This window comes from Gadus macrocephalus, chromosome 15 (genome assembly GCF_031168955.1).
Source record: "Gadus macrocephalus chromosome 15, ASM3116895v1".
NCBI lineage: Eukaryota > Metazoa > Chordata > Actinopteri > Gadiformes > Gadidae > Gadus > Gadus macrocephalus.
This window is the reverse complement of record NC_082396.1, coordinates 8,388,587-8,410,431: the sequence shown is the minus strand read 5'-3', so window position 1 is coordinate 8,410,431 and position 21,845 is coordinate 8,388,587. Positions and strand designations below refer to the sequence as shown.

The 21,845-nt window shown below is 45.8% G+C and overlaps 1 protein-coding gene across 7 annotated transcripts in view; it reads right to left on the bottom strand.

Annotated features, from left to right (window-relative positions):
• Nucleotides 1–20,342, bottom strand: part of mark1 (MAP/microtubule affinity-regulating kinase 1) — a 35,238-nt gene extending 14,896 nt beyond the window's left edge. For 4 of the 7 annotated variants that reach the window (XM_060073738.1, XM_060073739.1, XM_060073740.1 and 1 more), the window contains exons 1-5: nt 19,919–20,342; nt 16,927–17,124; nt 12,128–12,181; nt 563–611; nt 310–375 (exon numbers count right to left, since the gene is read on the bottom strand). In XM_060073738.1, coding sequence (XP_059929721.1) covers nt 310–375; nt 563–611; nt 12,128–12,181; nt 16,927–17,124; nt 19,919–19,969 — 418 coding nt within the window. In that variant the 5' untranslated portion in view covers nt 19,970–20,342. The remainder of the gene's footprint in view (nt 1–309; nt 376–562; nt 612–12,127; nt 12,182–16,926; nt 17,125–19,918) is intronic. The other 3 variants (XM_060073743.1, XM_060073742.1, XM_060073745.1) reach the window with 2 other exon arrangements.
• Nucleotides 20,343–21,845: the final 1,503 nt, after the last annotated feature.

Below are 21,845 nucleotides of genomic sequence, written 5' to 3'. Positions count from 1 at the left end.
AGAAGGGTCCTCTTAAAGATGGTCCATATCATTGTAGTCATCCTTATCAATAAGATCTTCCTGATGAGGTATTATTGCTGGCTTCTTCATCATCATCCACTTTCATCATTGCAATCGTCACAATAGTGAGCGGCCAATCCCTTTTCAGACCAGCCGAGGTCATTGAAGCCTTGTTCGGCTAGTGAACATCTAAGTTAGCTTACACGATTAATGCCATTTGCACCTGCAGAACATAATGATGAGCCCAGCTGGATGGAAGGTTGTTTGTTCTTTGTTTATGAGTACTAAGGCCTGAACGAGTACACTCACCGCCGCTGGCGTACTCCATCACCAAGTACAGAGTCTTCTCCGTCTCAATCACTTCAAACAACTTCACTAGGGAGGGGAGAAAACACAAGTGACGGGTGGAAACATAGACAAGGAGCAATGAATCAATGGAGTCAAGCTCCAACTCCAGGGAAATCTTGATCATACAGCGTACTAACAGGGAACAACATTGAACATGTAAAAACGTCAATCCTCAATAAATACACATGTAGCACGTTCACACAGGGATACATACCGATGTTTGGATGATTCAGTATCTTCATTATTCGGACTTCCCTGAACAGCTGTCGGAAAGATAAAGGGCATCCCGTGAATAAAATAAATAGGTCAGGGACATCACAGGTAGTCATGCATGACTAACACATTTTCCTCCGCAGGGATCGCTGTCCTAACCACTGCCAGGGGCACGACACACACACACACGCTATAAAAGGATGTGCTTGTTGTTGTTATCGGTGGTTAATCTGTGTCCTGGTGCTTAGAGAGTGGTGTTGCTTTTACAAAATGTCACAGATGGATTGAATGTGGATTTAGTTTCCTTTGAATAACCATTTTATTGAGATATGGAGTGGGATGGTCTAGAGGTTGGTTTGAGTCCCAGTTGAAAGGTTCGGGTTGCTTACCCTAATAGTATACATATAGGCATAAACTGGAGCACGATAGCTTATTAATGAAATGTCAAAAACAAGCTTCAGATAAAAGCGTCTGCTAAATGACTGATAGTAAATACAGTGAAATATTGCACTTCACAACTTCAACATATTCCACATTAACTCATAATGGCCTTCCACTTTTTGGTTAATATGTTATCCAAACCACAAGCAAGAAGTATACAACAACTATACGTCATTTGGTTGGATCTGATTAGCGTTGCAAAATTCTGGGAATTTTCAAAGTTGGAAACTTTCCATGGGAATTAACTGGAATTAATGGGCATTTACGGAAATTTACAAAATCGAAGGTTGGCTCTTAACAGGGGACTTAAATATATTTTAGCATTATCTTGACTAACACAACCAGATTTCATACAAGTAAACTTGAATATCTATGCTATTCCTCAATCACGCTAGCACACTGCTTACTGCAGGGCTATTGAGACCACGCCCCCTACATGCACTGTGCATCCTCCATCACACGTGCACTGATGACTTCTAGAACCCTGGACCACACTTTTGAGCCAAGAGCATATTTAACTCAAAATTCATGTTTTTGTTCTTCAATGAAAGAATAAAATAATCAGAACTTGTTAAAGTTCTACCTACAAATAAATCTGCAAATATGATGTTTTTCAGGTTTTTGTAGTCTTTTAATCGTTTTTGTTTGTGTTATTTTGCATGGCGTGTCTACTTATAACAAAAAAAAAAAAAATATATATTTATGCTTGGATATGATACTGTTCGATTAAATTACTAGTTAATTCCCATTTATTCCAAAAATATAATTTTTAATATTTCCAAAATACCCATGGTAATTTACCGGAAAGTTTCCATACATTTACCGGAAATTGTCCACCCCTTTGCAACCCTAGATCTGATATATATATATATATATATATATATATTCTGACTGAGATCAAACATATTTTACTGCAGCTGGGAAAGGGAGATGACGATGTGTGACGACGACTAGTGGTGAATACATATTGGTTACATAAATCTGTATATATATTGCCTTCATCTCCAAAAAAGGAGAGACACTAGAAACAGAAATCTGGACAGTAAGAGTGCGCTCTTTCCAATCGTCTATGATTCAGTTTCAGGAATAACGTCATCCTCACACCCCTGATGGGTCAGACTGTGAAATGAAATGAAAAGACAGGTGTCTCAACCCCCCACGGACACTCAAGATCCAGTTCCCCTAATCAATACAGAGTAAAAGCACTGCAGCGAGGTCAGGTGTGCTGATCGAAGGCAGAGTATTTTAGGCATACATTTCTAATTGTAAAATGTGATATTGTCCTCTGCAGCAGCTAGGGACGGGACCGTACCATTCTCTCACGGTACGGAACGTACCACAGTATAAACTGTACAGCCACAAAGCTACGGGAGAGAAAACAAAAATATAGAAAAACAAAAATAGTGCTAAATCTAATTGAAGTGCAAATTAAGAAGTATAAAGTATAGTTTCATTATACAATGAACAAAGAAAAATATGAATCAACAAATTCCTCCTTATAATAAACTGTTCACAATAAACAGAATACGGTACTACTAATGAGCGTAAACTACAAGACATGTAAACTAGATACTGGGGTAATAGCTTAAAACATAAAATAACAAATTCCTAATAATAAAACCGTTCACAATAAACAGGACACTATACATCTGTAGCGTTAACTGCAGAAACAAGACACTTGGGTTGTAGCTTCTACCCTTGCCTCATCAAGTTATTTTACAGAAAGATTAACCTATCGATGTTCTCAGGCTTCAAGAAGGCTTTGAGATGACGTTGCAGGTCATGCAGAGGACATGCTGACACTCCTAGTTCACTAAATAATGGTAGCGCCACCCGCTGTAGAAACAGTGTAATGCGTGCAATAATGAGTTTGTTTTCTCCACCATGGTTCATTTAGTGGAGCGGTAGACCTACGGTATTCAAACCCCTCTCTAATAACTGCCGGAAAATAATAAAGAAGCAGCCAAGGGAAATAACCTAATAACTCAGGAGAATGGGAGGAGAATTATTTTGCTAGTGTGAATGTGATGCAGCTAAGAGACTTTAGAACATGATCTGTATACCAAGGGCTTATGGTCCTTGACTTGGAGGGGAGGCAACATTTATTGAGTTGCCCACACGAACACCCACGCACACACAAAAATACAAACCCACACCCCCTCAACGCACGCACGCACAAACTAAAAGACACAGGCTACTTCAAAAAAACACACCTGCACACTTCTTCTAAACACACAGGCATGCACACTTCTTCTAAACACACAGGCATGCACACTTCTCCTAAACACACACACACACACACACACACACACACACACACACACACACACACACACACACACACACACACACACACACACACACACACACACACACACACACACACACACACACACACACACACACACACACACACACAGCCAGCCAGCCAGCCAGCCAGCCAGCCAGCACGAGCCCTGCAGGAAGAAGCAGCCAGCCTGTGAGACAACAACAACACATTCAGCCAGCGATGGCTCACACTGAAGCGGTAGGCTGATGGTGATGTCACTCAGACATCTGCTGCATTCTCCATGTTATCGTGTTAGCATTGACGAGGAGCAACGGAGCAGCAACAGTACACCAATGTGATGATGAGTCCCCGGAACCCTCTAGGAATCAAGCCACAGACACAGACACTGCCCACTTCTGCAGTGGGAGGGGCCTGCGCACATGATTTGAGTCGGAAAGAATAAACCAAATCAAATCATGTGCACAGGCCCCTCCCACTTATGAAGTGGGAGGGGCCTGTGCACGTGATTGTACTTGGTTTTACCGTGACTGGAAACCAGTTCTGACACACATGTCAATGGTCCAGAACCAGATGTAGCCTGATCCAAGGTTATTCATTGTCTAATGTCTGGTTTAAACGGAAAAACGTGGATGACTGATATCTGGGGAATCTTGGTACCTCTGTACCTTGCTTGTTAGATACTGACGTCATGTGACCTTGTCTAGCCTGTGGCCACTGAGAGGTGCTGTCTAATCATTTAAATATGACCACTCCATCATCGCTCTTTACAGGCCTATAACCTTTGTCTGATTTCCGTCCAAAATGTGCCTCAACTTGGGATTTAACAGTTAAACGGCAGCACAGATTTGGCTTCCAAGCCATACTGCAAATGTGTTGCCTTTCTTTACCATCAGTCAAAAGATGAAAATGATGAGAGTTAAAAAATGAGAAGCAGAACAACATGCATGTGTGAGGGTTTGTGGTGAATTAGAGGAAGAGCAAAAGGCAATCTGGTCAGGAAGAAAATGAAGATACATTGAAGGCCTGTTCCACATTGTAATAGCGCTGCTGTTTAATGACCTAGAAATACAAACTGTCCAAGCACTTATGTAAGGGCCAAAAGGCCATTAGCAAGTTTGTGCTACTATGCACAGACGCTAGCGCAGCATTTAGCCAGCCTGCTGCAGAGTGCTTCAGAACTATTAGTGTGTCTGTTGTAAAACTGGACAGGGGAGCACCAAATCCCACCCCTGGCCAAGGGAATACAGCACACTCACACTGTTTCCCAGCACCGGCTGGAGGTGAGGCCGAAATGGTTTAAATATGACATTGTATTAACCACAGCATTCTGCTATGTGTACATCGTACAGGGTTAGTCTTTTCACTATGTTGACAAAACCACTGCAGAACAATATATATATTTATAAAGAATGAGAGAGTGAGAGTGAGAGTGAGAGTGAGAGTGAGAGTGAGAGTGAGATTGAGAGTGAGAGACAATGCAGTCAGACATAATGTATAGTTCAAAGAGCTAAGGATAAGCACGCTAAACGCCATAAACAAATATTGATCACATTTTGTGCCACGCTAAACAATAAATATTTTTATTATATAAGGGTCATAACTTATTCATGATGATACAGTGAGTTAGACAGGAAGGTATGGGAGAGAGAGGGTTGGACATGCAGCAAAGGACCTCAGGCAGGAATCCAACCCGGGTCGCTGCAGTAAGGACTGAGCCTTAGTGGTACGCCGTCCACCTGGTGAGCCACCGGGTGGAGCGCCCACACCCAACCATATTGATACGAACCACCCAATAACAGATGGGCCTAACATAACCAAAAACCTCTACAAATAGATGTTGTCCTTCAAATAAACAAGTTAAAATGTATTTTAAGAAAAATAAACCTGTTCAAAGTAGGCAAGCCGGGGTATTTGACGGTCTTTTTTAAATCCTCCGATGGGTTCAGGAATGGATTTTCAAACCAAATATTTAACCGACTTTCACTTTTCCTGAAGCAGTTCAGATTAGCGATGGTCTCCCATGTGAAATGGATTGGGTTTAATATTCAGTCAGCGTGTTAGCCTGAGGGAACAGAACAGACTGAGAGAAAGCAGACCACCACATGATCCTCCCAGCTACCTTTCCCACTTAATACACATCTACTATAGTACAGGCCAGTACACGTCTACTGTTATACCCACCAACTGCATTATAGGCAAATACACATATACTATACTTAACACTAACACATCTACTGTAGTATAGGCCAGTAAACATCTTCTGTAATACAGGCCAGTACATATACTGTAGTACAAACCAGTACACATCAAGTGTAGTACAGGCCAGTACATATCTAGTGTACTACAGGCAAGTACACATCTAGTGTAGTACAGAGGGTACACATCTAGTGTAGTACTGGTCAGTACACATCTAGTGTAGTACAGGTCAGTACACATCTAGTGTAGTACAGGTCAGTACACATCTAGTGTAATACAGGCCAGTACACATCTAGTGTAGTACAGGTCAGTACACATCTAGTGTAATACAGGCCAGTACACATCTAGTGTAGTACAGAGGGAACACATCTAGTGTAGCAAAGAGGGTACACATCTACTGTAGTACAGGCCAGTACACATCTAGTGTAGTATAGGCCAGTACACATATAGTGTAGTACTGGTCAGTACACATCTAATGTGGTAAAGGCCAGTACATCCATTGTTGTACAGGCCAATACACATCTAAATTAGTACACACCAACATATCTACTGTAGTATAGGCAAATACACATCTAGTGTAGTTAACACTAACACATATCTACTGTACTACGTCCAACACATCAACTTTAGTACATGCCAACACATATACAGAAGTAAACACCAATTCACCAGAAAAATATAGCCCCCCCACACACACACACACTATTTGCCAATGAGGTTCTCTATCGTTTCTCCGATTGATATCAGTACTTTCATCATCCCTTGATCCATCGTCTGTCTGCCTCAGTCTCTCATGTTGCTCTCCCTCTCCCTATACCTCCCTTCCCCTCCCCCTCTCTCGCCGTCTTTCCCTCCCCTTCCCCCCTCCCTATATCTCTGTGCCTCCCTATATCTCTCCCTCCCTCCCACCTACTCTCTCCCTCCCTCCCTCCCTCCCCCCCCCCCCCCCCCCCCCCCCTCCTCCTCTCCTATTTGCGTCATTGCCCTCCAGTCCCTCACAGGGGAAGCATGTGGCGTGCAGCCATTTGGAAACATAACTCAGAACAGATCTGAGAGAGAAGGACCACGGCACCGCACAACAACACATACAGACTGATACAAAAGATTAGACCAACAACATAACTCGAGCCTTTGTGTATACGTCTGAACAGAGAAAAAGATCCTACCTCGTGCAGGATGGAATACACAGAATAGAGCAGAAAATAACAGAGCTTTGTTGGCTCTGTGCAAACCAAAAGTGTACATGCAAAACATAACAACGGCCCCTACAACCACCCATTTGTGACCCATAACAAACACGTACATCTCCTCAGCAGAGAACGTGAGGGCTAATCCCCGAACAAACAAAAGACAGGGAAAGTGCCATCTTGTTTTAGGTGGACGGCTGAACGGTTCAGGGTAAGGAACACAATTAAAACCAAACCGGGCTCCTTTCGTTCTCCGAGCACGGCGGGTGGGGAATGCCATTGTCTGGGCACAGCCTTAATTGTATTATCAGGAGCCGCATCCCGTTTGATGCACGCACAAAAGCGCAATTTAATAAGTTGGCCGGGGGAAACTCGGTTGTCTGCGTGCCAGTGACCTACTTAAGAGTCACCCAGAGGCGACCAGACTTCCAAACTAGCCTTAATTACCGCACAGTGTCCCCCATGCACCGGGACATCATGCCAGGGGAAAGCGCTCGCGAGATCTGGCCGCACTATTTCAGTCACCGGGGCACAGCTGCTTATTCCACGTGGGATTATGGACAGGCCAGGACGCCTGCACAGCTCTTCCCAATAAGGGTCTGCGTTAGCGTGGCGTAGACTAGTGTACGTGTGCGAGTGTGTGTATGCGTGTTAGGTGGACGTTGGTTTGTGCACGCATTGAACTCCCGACTAACGACGAATCCAGCAATGGAGGATGAAGCGCAGGGATTCCCCTAGGCGGTGGCACTGCCGCGACCCGGCAGGCACACAGGCGGAATCAGATGAACCATGAACCACTACTGCCTGTCCACATACCAGAGGGGCCCCTTCATGGGGAGACAGACCTGCTATTAATCTACCCCCTCAGAGCCCGCCACCGAAACAGTCCAGAGTGAGGGGGCAGGCAGGGGGGTCGACTCAACAACACATTCGGTTTGCCAAGAGCACGCCCAATGTGGGAGAATTATAGTAGAGATAATAACGTGTGAATAACATGGATGCTGTGGGATCCACTCTCGCAACACGTGGTGAAACCTCTTGATCAAGAGGTTTCACCACGTGTTGCGAGAGTGGATCCCGCAGCATCGTCCATGTAATTCACACGTTATTATCTCTACTTTAATTCTTTCCCCCGGTGTCTACAATGAATCACAACAGAGAACTATACTGTCCGTCCCATCACGTTCTGCTTCTCTAGGAACCGGAGACCAGATCTCCCCCCACTCAGCACCGGGGGGGGGGGGGGGGGGGGGGGGGGCTACGTAGTGCACTGCTGACTGATACACTCGGTCAGACGCAAGACAGACGCCAACCACGGACGCTTAACACTGCCGGCGACCCGGCGATAGGCCGTCAGCTAGTATAGGCCCTCAGCCAGGGTCAGGGTTTAGTGTCCCCTCACTATAGCAGGAAGATAACGGGAACTAAATAGGGGATTAGTTCCATGTCATAATTAAGGAGATAACAGCGTATGGATTGCTAAATTAATTTGTTAGCAGCATCACATTGCAGCAACCTTATAGGATGAGGCATGGCCAGCTTATAGCGGCATGTTAGTCGAGTGACTCACTCAGCCTACTTAAGTTGATTGGGGTTAGCATGTGTAATAATTAAAGGGAGATTACAGTTTTGATTGGTTAATTCCTTTATTATATTCTCTCGATCTCTGTTGTTGTAGCATGGCTAGCTCATTCATCAGTCTGTTCATCCACTCTATAACATAACAGTGTAGGTACCTGCTTGGCCTACTTTAGTTTGATAGTGTACAGCACTTTGTGATAATTAAGTTAGGGGTTCTGACTGGAAGGACATGACAGAGTTTTGCTTGCTTAATTAAATACTTCCACTTAAAATCGCTCTCAAACTTTAAGAGGATGGCGCATTGAAAGTTCACAGCGGCATAGGAAAGACTTTGCTAAGTCTGTACGTCAGAACCGTCCAGTTACTCACCTCGCCTACTTTAGTGTGTTTTGGAATTGACAGAATGGCAGGAGAAAGAGAGAGACTGAGAGAGCGATTGCTTGCTCCGTAAAAATAAATGAAGAGGATTAACTGAGCGAGGACTATTTCGGGGCTGGAATGCCTAAAAACCATGACAACATCAACATATTTGATCACGTTTGACACGTGATGCGTTTCCTGTGGCAGATCACTGGATGCACTCTGGGAGCTCAGCTGACCTCATTTCCTGTTGTGCTGAACCACACAAGTTACTAGAGCGAGGGGGCAGGAGGGCAGCCGGCCAATAGGAGGAGCCACATCGGACCATCACTTCCCTTCAGTCCTTCTGACCTCAAGAGAAATTCCTTGACCTGCTCCGACCCGTTCTCTAAACAAAGTTCAATCATTTTGATGGAGAAGAGGAAAAACCCTGGGCAGATTTTCTGAGATCCTTAGGAGCTGCCGTCAGCCCTTTGAGGGCGCCCGCGGTCTCCATTCATTCATGAGTTCTGGATGCAAGGCAAGGAAAACTAAATGCCCTCGATGGAAAACCTTCCTCCTACCATCAATAAGCAAAAATATAAACAGTTTGTGTTCAGAAGAAGTCCCAGCATGGACTCTGTCTCTGTGTGTAATCCATCTCCTGGAACTTGAGTTGCGGGAGGATATACGCACGTGAATACGTCGGTGTGCATGTGAATTAGTGAGTGCTTGCACATGCGGTCATAACAAGTTACCCGCCACCATGCGTTATCAAAAAACAAAGAGGTGTTAGAGGCAAGTCAGTTCTAGGAGTCTTTTGTACCTCTGTGCGTGTGGATGTGTGGATGTGTGTGCATGCAACACATGTTCAGTGAGCTCTGTAATGGCCCTGGCTGTGCCCACTGAGCCAGATGGAGAGAGACCCGAAACCCGGCCCTCTGCAGCCCACAACAAGAGGAGCCAGAGACATCCACCACCAGCTATGGTAGAGCGAGAGTTAGGTTAGTGGGTGAGCTAGGGTTAGTGAGAGAAAGAGATAGAGAGGTTGACCGAACAAGATCAGTTCTCACATTATAAATGAGATATAACTAGATATACGTATACTGAATGTATCAGATCATATGATATTGAAGGAAAGGGACAATTTTGTTCTTACACTTAGTATTTAGCCGTTAAAAGCCTGACACCGAATACACCGAATCAATATTATATTTCCCGAAGCAGTATCGGTTTGTATATTTGAGGGGCCGACATCATTGATCGATTACGTTGACTAATCATGACGCAAAAAAGGACTCCATTTTCAATGTCAACAGTCAAAGCTGTAGAGTATTTATACTTTATACCGGATTATATTTCAGGAAGACACTCTTCAACCCCTGTATCTCTCATATCCAATATGCATATTCAATATAATTCACATTTGTTGACAATTAATGTCAACCAATAATGAATTTGTGATTATTAATAAATATGTCACTACTTAATTAACTATCAGAATAACAGTTTATACAAGTTAGTCGCAGCCCGAACATAATTATTTACATCGCTTGTTGATAGATTAAGGTTCCATCACCATGCAAAGTGCCATCATTGCTCTGAAAATCCACTATTTGATATTTGAGCACAGATGAGTCATTTTCAAAAAGATGACTGCCACTGACGTGTCACTCGTTCACTGCTGTGATTAATTGTAGATCTATCCAAATGCGTCCAGAGGCATTTGGTTTTGCGCCCGTCAATAACCGAAAATGATGGAGCATGAACTGAGAAGTTCCAGACGTGTACGCATTCCTCAATTGGCCTGGCGATTACAGGCAACCAAGAGGAGGCCCAATGGGCCTTTGTATCCGGGGGCAGGACCCGGTTCCATGAACACTGGTGTGAGTTCACAAGGACAGGACACCAGAGTCTAGGAGACAATCAATATAATCCAGTAGATCACTGCTGCTGCATTAAAAAAGAAACAGCTTCTGCATTGCAGATGGGGCTCTTGCTTAATAGGCCATTTCGCCAGTCCAGGACCAGAGGATTCACAGCAGTCAAGCCCCCGCTAGTACCCAACACACACACACACACACACACACACACACACACACACACACACACACACACACACACACACACACACACACACACACACACACACACACACACACACACACACACACACACACACACACAGCGGGTCGACTACAGCCAACGCTAGACCTTTAAGGGGCCTCATGAATAATTCAACCGAGGCACTCGATCAGTGGTCAAACAGCATGTTTGCTCTTCCATATGCATCGCGAGACAGCAGGCTGCAATAAAAAAGCTATGACTGGCTCAAAACACTGCTGATGCTGAACCCGCCCCCCTACCGGTGCCGTCCCATGAGTTCCTATTGATGGCCCAACTACAGCCTATAAACCCAGGGAGGGGGGCTGCGACCTGGTTCACTCCCCCCCCCCCCCCTCCCCCTCTGGGTCCAGGCAGAGCTCAGGAGGAAGCCTTGGGGTTAGGTATCACCGTATTTTGTCAACATGGTACCAAAGGCAGTAAGAAAAATAAGCTCTATTGAGACCAGCAAAATAATACAATATATATTTTGAGACCTTATCTTTGCCCAGGCTCTGATACGTTCTTCAGAATGGTCCTCAATGCAATGAAAAGGTTGGTGTGTATATGTTTTACAAAACAGTCCATTTACTGTTTCTGAATAACTCTAGACTGTTGTGACCAACCCTAGCCTCACCCTGGGATTCCTTTGAAATGTCTTCCGAAAGAGGAAGTACTGAGAGAGTGGTAATGCATTCGCCCCACAGTCGGTCGTCCAACTCTATGAGGCCCGGTTGCATGCTGGGACACATAAACAATTGATCATCTCTTCTCATCTCTGGATCCATGGCCGCGGACCAACATACAGATGTACAATTGTATTGCTCCACACGTAAGAGGAAATTGTGTGTGTGTGTGAATCACAACATACATATATATATATGCATGTGGGACTGCTTACATGCATGTGTATTTCGGCCTGTGTACATGTATGTGTTTTTGCATGTGGTGTGCACGCACGTGCGTACATGAGTGTGTATTTGTGTGTGTGTTGTGGGTTAAGTTATGCCATGTACATGCCTTTGATCCAGAGGAAGGGCTTATATGTAGATCCCTATTCGCATCAGACACTTCCCTAACCTCTGTGTGCTCGGGTTCTGCTTATACGACCACTAATCAGACAGCAGTAGAAACCAGGGAGAGTGGGAGGGAAGCAACGGTGGTGGAGGAGGGGGGTGTTTTCAACAGCTGATCCTACACCACAAACCCACAGTGTGCATTTGAGAAACATATATAGAAAAACAAACACACACAAAGAGCGTGAGAATGACAGAGAAAGAGAGGGACAGACAAAGAAAGCAAAAGGGCCAAAAGACATAAAGACAGCGACAGACGGTGAGAGAGAAACATAAAGAGGGAGAGAGTGTTGGAGAGACAGACAGAGAACTCTACAGTATGTGGTGTGAGGCAGGGGGAGGCAGGGTGTTACCTTCTGTAGACTAGTGGGGTTCAGCTGGGTCTTGTCTATGATCTTCACAGCCACCTGGGGGGGGGGGGGGGGGGGGGAAGAGAGAGAGAGAGAGAGAGAGAGAGAGAGAGAGAGAGAGAGAGAGAGAGAGAGAGAGAGAGAGAGAGAGAGAGAGAGAGAGAGAGAGAGAGAGAGAGAGAGAGAGAGAGAGAGAGAGAGAGAGAGAGAGAGAGAGAGAGAGAGATGAGAGAGAGAGAGAGAGAGAAGAAAAAGTTAGAAGCCAAAACGGATAATCCATTTGCCTTTCTCTGGTTTGTGCAGTAAACACACCACACAGCCTCGGGGCCGTACAGCAGTGCGTCCTCATTATTTTACATCCAACAGTTAGAAAAAAAACTAAATGAAAACCCTGGTACAGGCAGCCGGCCAGTCTTTCATAACTGGAGCTTTGATTTGCAGCTGTTGAAAACAAAATGTGTGTAAAATCATTGTGAATAACTAGGAGTTGTCTCACTCTCTCTCACACACACACACACACACACACACCGCAAAGTGGCTGCAAAAACAGAGTCATTCGCTGTGATTCCATAGGACCCATGGTTGCTAGTTAACTGATTTGCTAGCCGACTGGCATGCAACTCTCCCCTCCGCCCGACAGCAGAGCCAATGTGCTGTGATTCTGAGAGCTCAGCACACTAGAAGGCCCTTGGTGCCAGCCCCTCACCCTCTCTTAGTACATTGAGCTGATCAATTATGTCTATAAGCAGCTGATTAAGCATCTTTTCTATACCGGTGCCAGAAATGTTCGCCTAACTGTGACTGCATACAACGATACAGTTGCCGCCCATTTTAATAAAACTATAAATCCATCACTGCAAATTAAATTGGGGAAGCCACGACTCAATGTCTTTTTTTGTGTGCTACATCATCACACACAGACATACGGCTTGATAAGCCCACACAACATGGCCGCCACGCCTCTAGTGAAACAAAAATCCACATATGGCAGCCATCCAAGCCGACGCTATGAATCTCATAGCGTTTGCGATCATAAAACCATTACCATGAGACAGGGGAGATATTAGTAACGAGAGCGCCACTGAGCAACTACACGCTCGTTACGGCTTAATTAAAACAGTAAGCTAATAAGCCCGCGTGAACGGATATCTCTGGTTGTATCCTGTGGCCCTTTAAAAGCGGCCCTCGGCTGAGGTGGAGGAGAATGCGGAGTCACAGAATCCTGCGATTGGTGGAACTGCTATAAGAACAACAAGGGGGTTCTCCAAAACCGCCCCGCATCCCTGCAGCGCAACCCCACTCTAAGGCAGACGTTGGGGGTGCCACTCATCTCCTGTACACCCCGAGTAGAAACAAGGTGGATACAATAAGAAATATGTGGACAAAAGCACATAGACGAGAAGCCAAAGGCTACTGCACTATACATCAAGACAGGAACAGATCATGCAGAGGATGAAGAGTATAGGGAAAAGGAAGTAAGAAAGAGAAAGAGAGGAAGAGAAAGAGGAAGAATGTGAGGGAAAGAGGAAGAGAGCGGAAAAAGTCTGAGCAAGCAAAGGAAGGAGAAAGAGTAAGCAAGCAAGCAATAGAAAGAGAAAGGGAGAGAGAGAGATTGAGAGAGAGAGATTGAGAGAGAGAGAGAGAGAGCGAGAGAGAGACGGCGGGTGAGCAAGAGAGATGGCACCACACCCAGAGACAGCGTGAGAGAATAAAGGGGAGAGAGTGACAGAGGGGGAGACGGAGACAGACAGAGAGAGCGAGAGAGAGAGAGCGAGAGATGCCACGTTGAGAGAGCGAGAGAGAGGGAGGGAGAGAGATGCTCTTGTGTATTGCAGACATTATGCAGTTATCGTCTATTTGTGGCCAGGATGAGGTGGGCAGGTGCATGGACAGAACTCCCTCCCCCTGTGGAGCACTAGCCCTTGGCCTGTACGCTGTGCTTGTCTTCACACCGGACCGTATATCACATTCACTCTCCTCAGAGTGGACATGTCCGTGTAGCGCTTTCTGTCGTGCTCTGCGTGATTGTCAGACAGTTGCGTGAGTCTGAAGTACGAAATCTGAAGAAAACCCTCTCCTCCACTTGGGGTGTGAGGGGCTGATGCAAGCTGGGTGTGGCTAGCGGGACTGAAACTGAGCTGCGGTTATGAGTGTGATCCTCGGTTTAAGTGTGTATGTGTGCGTTCGTTCCCCCCCCCCCCGCGCTTGGGGTCATTTATTTAACGATAAATAATTTAGAAGATCCACAGTGACAGAAGGGCATCCCTGTTAATTATTCACTACTGTACGTTCCATGCTTATGTGACAGGACCGACACACACCCACACACGTGATGCACACACGCAAGCGCATACGTCCACATAAACACACGCGTGGACGCTGGGAAGGACAACAGGAAGTCTGTGGTGGAGGGCTCTACCCGCGTGTTCATCTGTATTCCTCGTCACGGCACGCAGCGAGGACAGCAGGCCAGGGTCAAGGTCATTCAATACAACAAGCAGCGGCTTCAATATGTATACAAACTATGTGTTCATTTTTTTTCTGCCTAAATTCCTCCCCTGAACACAATAAATATTCTAAAGTAAATGAATAACAGTACTGATGAAATGACAAAGCATCTTGAAGTGAGGAAAGTAACAAGCGAGAGGCATACACGTTAAATAGCCCAGATGGGATCAGTGCTGGCTTCATACCCATTACTAGTTAGTACAGGTTAATCGTCTTCTTCTAATAATTGAAAAACATATATAGTGCCTAGCTCAAGGTGTGTGTGCGTGCGTGTGTGTGTTTGTGAAATCAAGGGCTATTTAGAACATAAAGGAGAGTGCCATTCGGAGGTCCCAGTTCATAACCAGGTCTGCTTTATTCGCTTTTTGCCAATCCCCATCCATAAGCATATGCTAACCCCAGTCTGTACGACTTTTGCTTAACTGGTCTTCAAGCATCGTGCTTAACTGGTCTGTAAGCCTTGTGCTAACCCCAGTTTGTACGCATTGTGGTTGACCCATCAGCATTAGCGCCATGTCCCTGTTTTGCCCCCCACCTGTTTCTCTGACTCACAGCAATGCCTGTGCATTCTGATGAACAGCAAGGGCAAGCGAACACATTACATCAGTGCCTGACCTTCCCAGCGAAAAAGTAGGCAGTAGCCGGTAACCCACACACCCCGAGCCCACCCAACCAGCATTAAAACAGGAATCACACAGAGGAGATCCAGCTAACTCAGGATCCTGCTGTGCAGCGTGACTAGGGATATTATTATTAGGTGTAACTTGATTAGATAAGAGGGTGTGAGAGTACAGATACGCTAGAAGTGCCGCAGAAGCACCCAGGCTGCAGAGACCAGCTCCTGGCTCTCAGACCCTGCCAGGGGGGAGAGAGACCAGCGCCTGATTCTCAGACCCTGCCAGAGGGAGAGAGACCAGCGCCTGATTCTCAGACCCTGCCAGAGGGAGAGAGACCAGCGCCTGATTCTCAGACCCTGCCAGGGGAAGAGAGACCGGCTCCTGATTCACAGACCCTGTCAGGGGAAGAGAGACCAGCTCCTGATTCTCAGACCCTGCCAGGGGGGAGAGAGACCAGCGCCTGATTCTCAGACCCTGTCAGGGGGGAGAGAGACCAGCTCCTGATTCTCAGACCCTGCCAGGGGGATAGGGACAAGCGTCTCTTGCTCTCAAACCGTGCAAGAGGGACAGAGACCAGGGCCATGTTCCCAGAGCCTGCCAGGGAAAGAGAGACCAGCACCAGAGTCAAAGCCCCAGCGAGGGGGAGAGAGACCAGTAACTGGTTCTCAGACCCTGCCAGGGGGAGAGAGACCAGTAACTGGTTCTCAGACCCTGCCAGCGGGAGAGAGACCAGTAACTGGTTCTCAGACCCTGCCAGCGGGAGAGACCAGTAACTGATTCTAAGGCTCTGCCAGTGGGAGAGAGACCAGTAACTGGTTCTAAGGCTCTGCCAGTGGGAGAGAGACCAGTAACTGATTCTAAGGCTCTGCCAGTGGGAGAGAGGTGGTACACAGACTGCAGGTCACCTTTTCTTTCCTTTTTTTCTCTGTCCCTGGGAAACAGGAGCTTTACTTACAGACACAACATAGCGGGCTTGGATCACTGGCAATGCAGCGACAATAGCTTCATGTTTAAGGCAAGACAGAGAGGGAGATGGAGGCCAGCAGACAGAGAGAGAGGGAGGGAGAGATGGAGAGATAGCAAGTGTGAATTTGAGCTTGGTAAGTGACCCACAAGGACAAAAGCACTGTCAAAAATGACACTTTCACAACAGGACATTTTTTCTCTCCCTGTGCCATTTCTGAATGAGAAATGGCAGCTGTGGGCCTTCAATAATTCTCTAAAAATAGAACAAAATCCCACATAAAAAATAATTGATAAAAAAAAATGACATAGAAATAGAAATCCTGCCAACTGAAGAAAAAAACGATCAGAAAAGGAGAGACTAAAACACCAGCGCCCCGGATATGATTTACAATCGCAATACTGACTGAGTCGCAAATTCGGTTGAGTAGCCAATTTCAACAAACAGGATGCGAGTTGAAATGCAGCTACTGTGCACTGTAGTCCTGTGCAGGAACAGGAGACCTGTGAATGCAGTTGCTTTGATGAACAGCAGCTTTCAGATCAGCTGAGAAGTTGAACACCACAGCGTGTACATAACGCCTTACTACAGTTATATGGTTATAAAAGGGGTCTAACTCTGAGGGTGTGGGCATTTCTCCCAAACCAAATGGCATAAAGAAATACAACTTTTCATCTCATCCCTGGTTCAACAGGGTCGCCCCACCGTCTCACCTCTCGGCCTGTGAGGACGTGCCGCGCGAGCTTGACCTTGGCGAAGTTCCCCTTGCCGATGGTCTTGAGGAGCCGGTAGTTGCCGATGTGGGGGTGCTCCTCGGTGGAGGTCAGGGAGTTTCGGCATCGCGGCAGGCTGTGGCGGCTGGCCGACTTGGTGGGCGGGACGGGGGGCTCCACGAAGCCGTCCGACGAGTGCTGCGGGAGGAACGCAGAAGGGCAGAAACGAATAAACGACCGGAAGCATGCCGATTCCATTTTCGTTTAGGAGAGAAAAGCTTTACCTAAAGGAGATACCCTGGTCACTAGTGAGCAGGTGGGTGGTTAGCCCTCTTGGATTCCTACAAACTACAGACCCTTTTAGCTAGGGGTTATACACCCTCACCATTAGAATATCCTTCCCCCTGTACAAAAGAAAACCCACCGGTTTGTTCTTTTTGAGCAGTGTAGACAACAACACACGTTAGCTAGACTAACGCTTTAGCCTGGTTCTTTGCTCCGCTCAGATTGCATTTTCCTATAAGGAGCCTGGCTTGCGCACAGTAAGGCTAAAGTGATGTTCACCCTGATGGCCAGGGCTCTGCAGTGGGAGTATGTGTGTGCAAAGGCAAGGGATATACCTGTCCCATCTGCAATGAACCTATTACAGGAAAAGGGCTGTATGAAAATCAGGTCGCCCCCATACTGCTTCCTTCCTGACCACCTCGTCATCATCTCGTAGCAAAATAATGAAAGTCATGAGCAAAACCTTTGATTACTAAGTAATCCAATTAATGCTGGGTGATAAATGAATGCAATATGTGGATTGCAATATGAAACAACCCCATGACACTCAGAAGATAGCGCTCTCCCAAAGACTCACAATTATTAATTTTGATGGGCTCACTACAAAAATAGTGTAAGAGAGACAGCTGAGCGAGAGAGAGAGAGATGACACAAGAGAGCAGAACAGTGTTGTGTCAGGCTGGGCTACACCAGCTGCTGATGTCACTCCAGGTGAAAGCTCCCATGATCCACTGTTTCTGCAGAGCGCCACGCCCCAGCCCTGAGAATAAAAGCCTTGGTCTGGTTACCCAGGCTGCCCTGCTCCTCTTTCACCACGGTAACGTTACACCGGCCGGGTGCAGCAGCGCACGTCACACAGAGCTTGCCTACTTCCTGTGTGAGGAAGCGTCGCACAAGCACACCACATGATCCCGACAACGTCCCCAGTGTGCGTGTGCGCGTTTGCGACAGAGACGTGACTATGAGGGGGACGATAAGATATTTAGAAAAAAACAGACGGAGGGGGAAATTTTGATTGGCTGCCCGTTCGGGCAGACCATCCAGTGGTACACTGGTGGCGAAGGCGTCAGACTAGCTGCTGCTGCTGAGATCAGCCAGCTGTCTGACCGGTAGCGGTCATTTACGCGTCACTATTTGCTTGGCTTTAGGTCAAAACTGTCCTCCGGCTATTTTAGCACCAGCACTGCAATAAGAAACTTACACACACACAGACACACAGACACACAGACACACGACTACTAGATACCAAGGCAGAGATGGAAGCATAGGGAAAAGTCTTGGCACAACCATGTTCTTCATTTTGCACTAAAAGCCTCTTGTCTCTCTCTGAGTAATAGGTAGTTATGCAATACAGATCGTCAGTCAGTGGCCCTTGGGCTGTGTGCTACAGAGGAATGGATAAAAGGCTAGGCTAGGCTAGCTACTGCCAGTGTTGATAAAGGCAGAGCTAAAATGACTTCACAGTTAATGTCAGAGCAGACAGTTAGACAGCTCAATCTATTACAATACTTTAGAGTATAAATCTTTATTTATAGTTATTACCATATTTCGACAATAATGTTTAATGTAGGCCGATAACTTTTAAATATGAAACGATCTTAGCTATTTTGTAAATTGGTAATGGTATGTGACCATCTGCTCAATGATGTTGAATCCACCACCCACTCTTATTTAAATGAGCTGCTTAAAATGCAACAACACTATTTATAGATTATTCAGAAAAGCCTTGCCTCGGGATATATTAAGTGTAGTGATTTAGCAGTGAGTGTTTACCTATAAATAGAAAGCATAGCTTCTTGTAATGTCCATTGTCTCTGAAATATGATATGCTCTATTATTTCGGATATAGTTGGGCAACGGTTCATTCCAGGAAAACAAGTCGAACCCTGATGTCATACCCTGTCAACACACAATGCATAGGTTGTCATCAGACCTAGAATGTGTGTGTGTGTGTGTGTGTGTGTGTGTGTGTGTGTGTGTGTGTGTGTGTGTGTGTGTGTGTGTGTGTGTGTGTGTGTGTGAGATAGAGAGAAGGGAGATCGATCATGATGAACATTCCATCACATTGGACGGGATATCTCGCATGGCCTAATTAGCTTCCTGTTAATGCATGGCATGCATATGTGCAGTTTTACAACACCACAACATCCGAGTGGGGTATAGATAACGGGCATGCAGCAAGAGTGGACATCCTAGGTGATGGATGTCATGTCACATTGTGATGCTACCGAGTACGGCTATTGAAAAGTGGGACAGCATCACCCCCCATCCCCCGAATATTGACGCCCTGCACGACAATATACCCACTTGCAACAGGGGCAGCAACATATTTCCCCACAGTCTACCTAACAAAAAGCCGGATTGAGAGTCACAACAATACGACTTAACCTTCGTATTGCTCATAAAGCTAGCTATACTGACGCAGTGCGTTAGCTAGGCCAGAAACTCTGCATTGTTAATTCACGAAACGCCACGAAATGCACAAAAGCTCGCCTGTTTATTCCACGATATCGTGTCTTTATGGCCGTCATACGGACAAGGCTGGTGATTGGTCGAGTCATTCTGCAACATTGGTAGCCCAAAAACCCCCGCTCCCTAAAATCGCTGCTGCCCCAGAACAACCCACAATAAGAGAGTCCGATTTTAAAAACCTTTCCGCTACAATGTCAACAATACATTTGGCTTTTCTGCTGAAGATAACACTTACATTCTCAGTATCACGTTCATTCACAGTCGGCAATGGCGTTCTAGTCGACATGTTGTGCTTTACAGGCCGCTCGGCGATGCAGCAGGCTGGGCAGAGCGGAGACCGTGCGATCCGATGGGCAGAGAGGCTCCTCTATACGTCTACCATCTCGCTCAGCGTTGTCGTCCTCGTTAGCGAAGTAAACAGCGATGTTTACCGCACCATACTGCGCGAAAATCGTCCACTTTTAACGCAGATTTATTTGTGGCGGAGTGCCCTTTTCCTCAGGTAGCTCAAGGCAGTGTGTGAGGACGCTGTAGCAGGAGAGACGGGGATAGGCCAGGGAGATGTGTCGGGAACGTGTTGAGCAGAAAAAACGGACGGGTCTATTGCTGCGCTGCACTGCGCCGCGCATCGCTAACCTCCCACAGCAAGGGAACAGCACACAGGAAAGATGGAAGATTCTCTCAATCTCCCCTCTGTCTCCCTCTCTCTCATAATAGCCGAATCATTCACAAAGTATATTTTTTTTTATGTGAAAGGTTCCTATGTTGTTTCACCAAGCCCCCGAAATGTTATGCTGATTAAAATTCAAATGGTATTAAATACTATAAATATATATTACCTATAGGCCTACACATTTAATAACAACATTGCCTAGTCAAAGCAGACCCAAAAGGCTCTTGTATAAAATAATACTATAATATTTGCCACAATGCTATATTGCTATTCGCTTGCAATGAACTAAAAAAGAGCATGATCCATTCATTTTTTAATGATTTAAACTTTGTTTGAAATTTTTCGGGCTGTATTAATATGAGGCTATTGTCTGTTTAGATACTCTTAATCGGAGGTTGGTTTTTAACTCTCTAGTATAGCAACCTCCCTATGTCAGTTGATGTCGGTTCCCAAACAGAAGGCCTTTACTTGCTCTGTAAACTGAGAAGACTTTGCCATCTTTTGGATCCCCATAGCATTGCATTCCTCATAATTTCTACATCCGGGATTGTACTATAGATTGTGTAGCGGTTTTTTGCCCATTGGTTAGGCTACAGTATGACGTCGTTTGAATGAACACGACGCTAGGGGTGATGGAGGGTGACCACAACGCGTGTTACCAACTCGTCCACTAGATGTCAGGCTTTCATTGCAAACCAGCTTTCGGCCTTAGCCTATTCCAGTTAGCACGAGGTCGGGTCCCCCCGACGAATGAATAAATCAGAAAATTTGGCAAGCAGATCTTGCTCAGTTTTAATATCCTGACCCATTGGTATGCATTTTTATCATCATCAGCATTCTCATCATCATCATCATCATCATCATCATCATCATCATCATCATAATCATCAACGTCAGCACCATAATTAAGTCTTTATAATACGGTCTACTTGACAATTTCTAGTTATTACAGTCATAGGGTTAGCGCTCTCTCTCTCTCTCTCTCTCTCTCTCTCTCTCTCTCTCGCTCTCTCTCTCTCTCTCTCTCTCGCTCTCTCTCTCTCTCTCTCTCTCTCTCTCTCTCTCTCTCTCTCTCTCTCTCTCTCTCTCTCTCTCTCTCTCTCTCTCCTCTCTCTGTCTTCTGACCTGTCTGACACAGAGGCTCTGTAACAATGGTCCCAGCCATAGCAGTGGCTCCTCACAATAACAGCCAGACATTGGTAGTGAAGGGCCACTGACACGTTGGGCTTCTTTTGTTTCGGACGTATGCAATGTGCTGCTTATTTGTTTAGCATTTCTATCTTTATTTTTCAAAAGCCTTATCTCAGGATTATTGCACAAGCAAAATATCGACCTACAAAAAAAATTGAATGCTATGCCTTCCATTTACTTCCTTGCCAGAGATTGAATAACAAAAATGAAGACGTGTGTGTGTGTGTGTGTGTGTGTGTGTGTGTGTGTGTGTGTGTGTGTGTGTGTGTGTGTGTGTGTGTGTGTGTGCGTCTGTGTG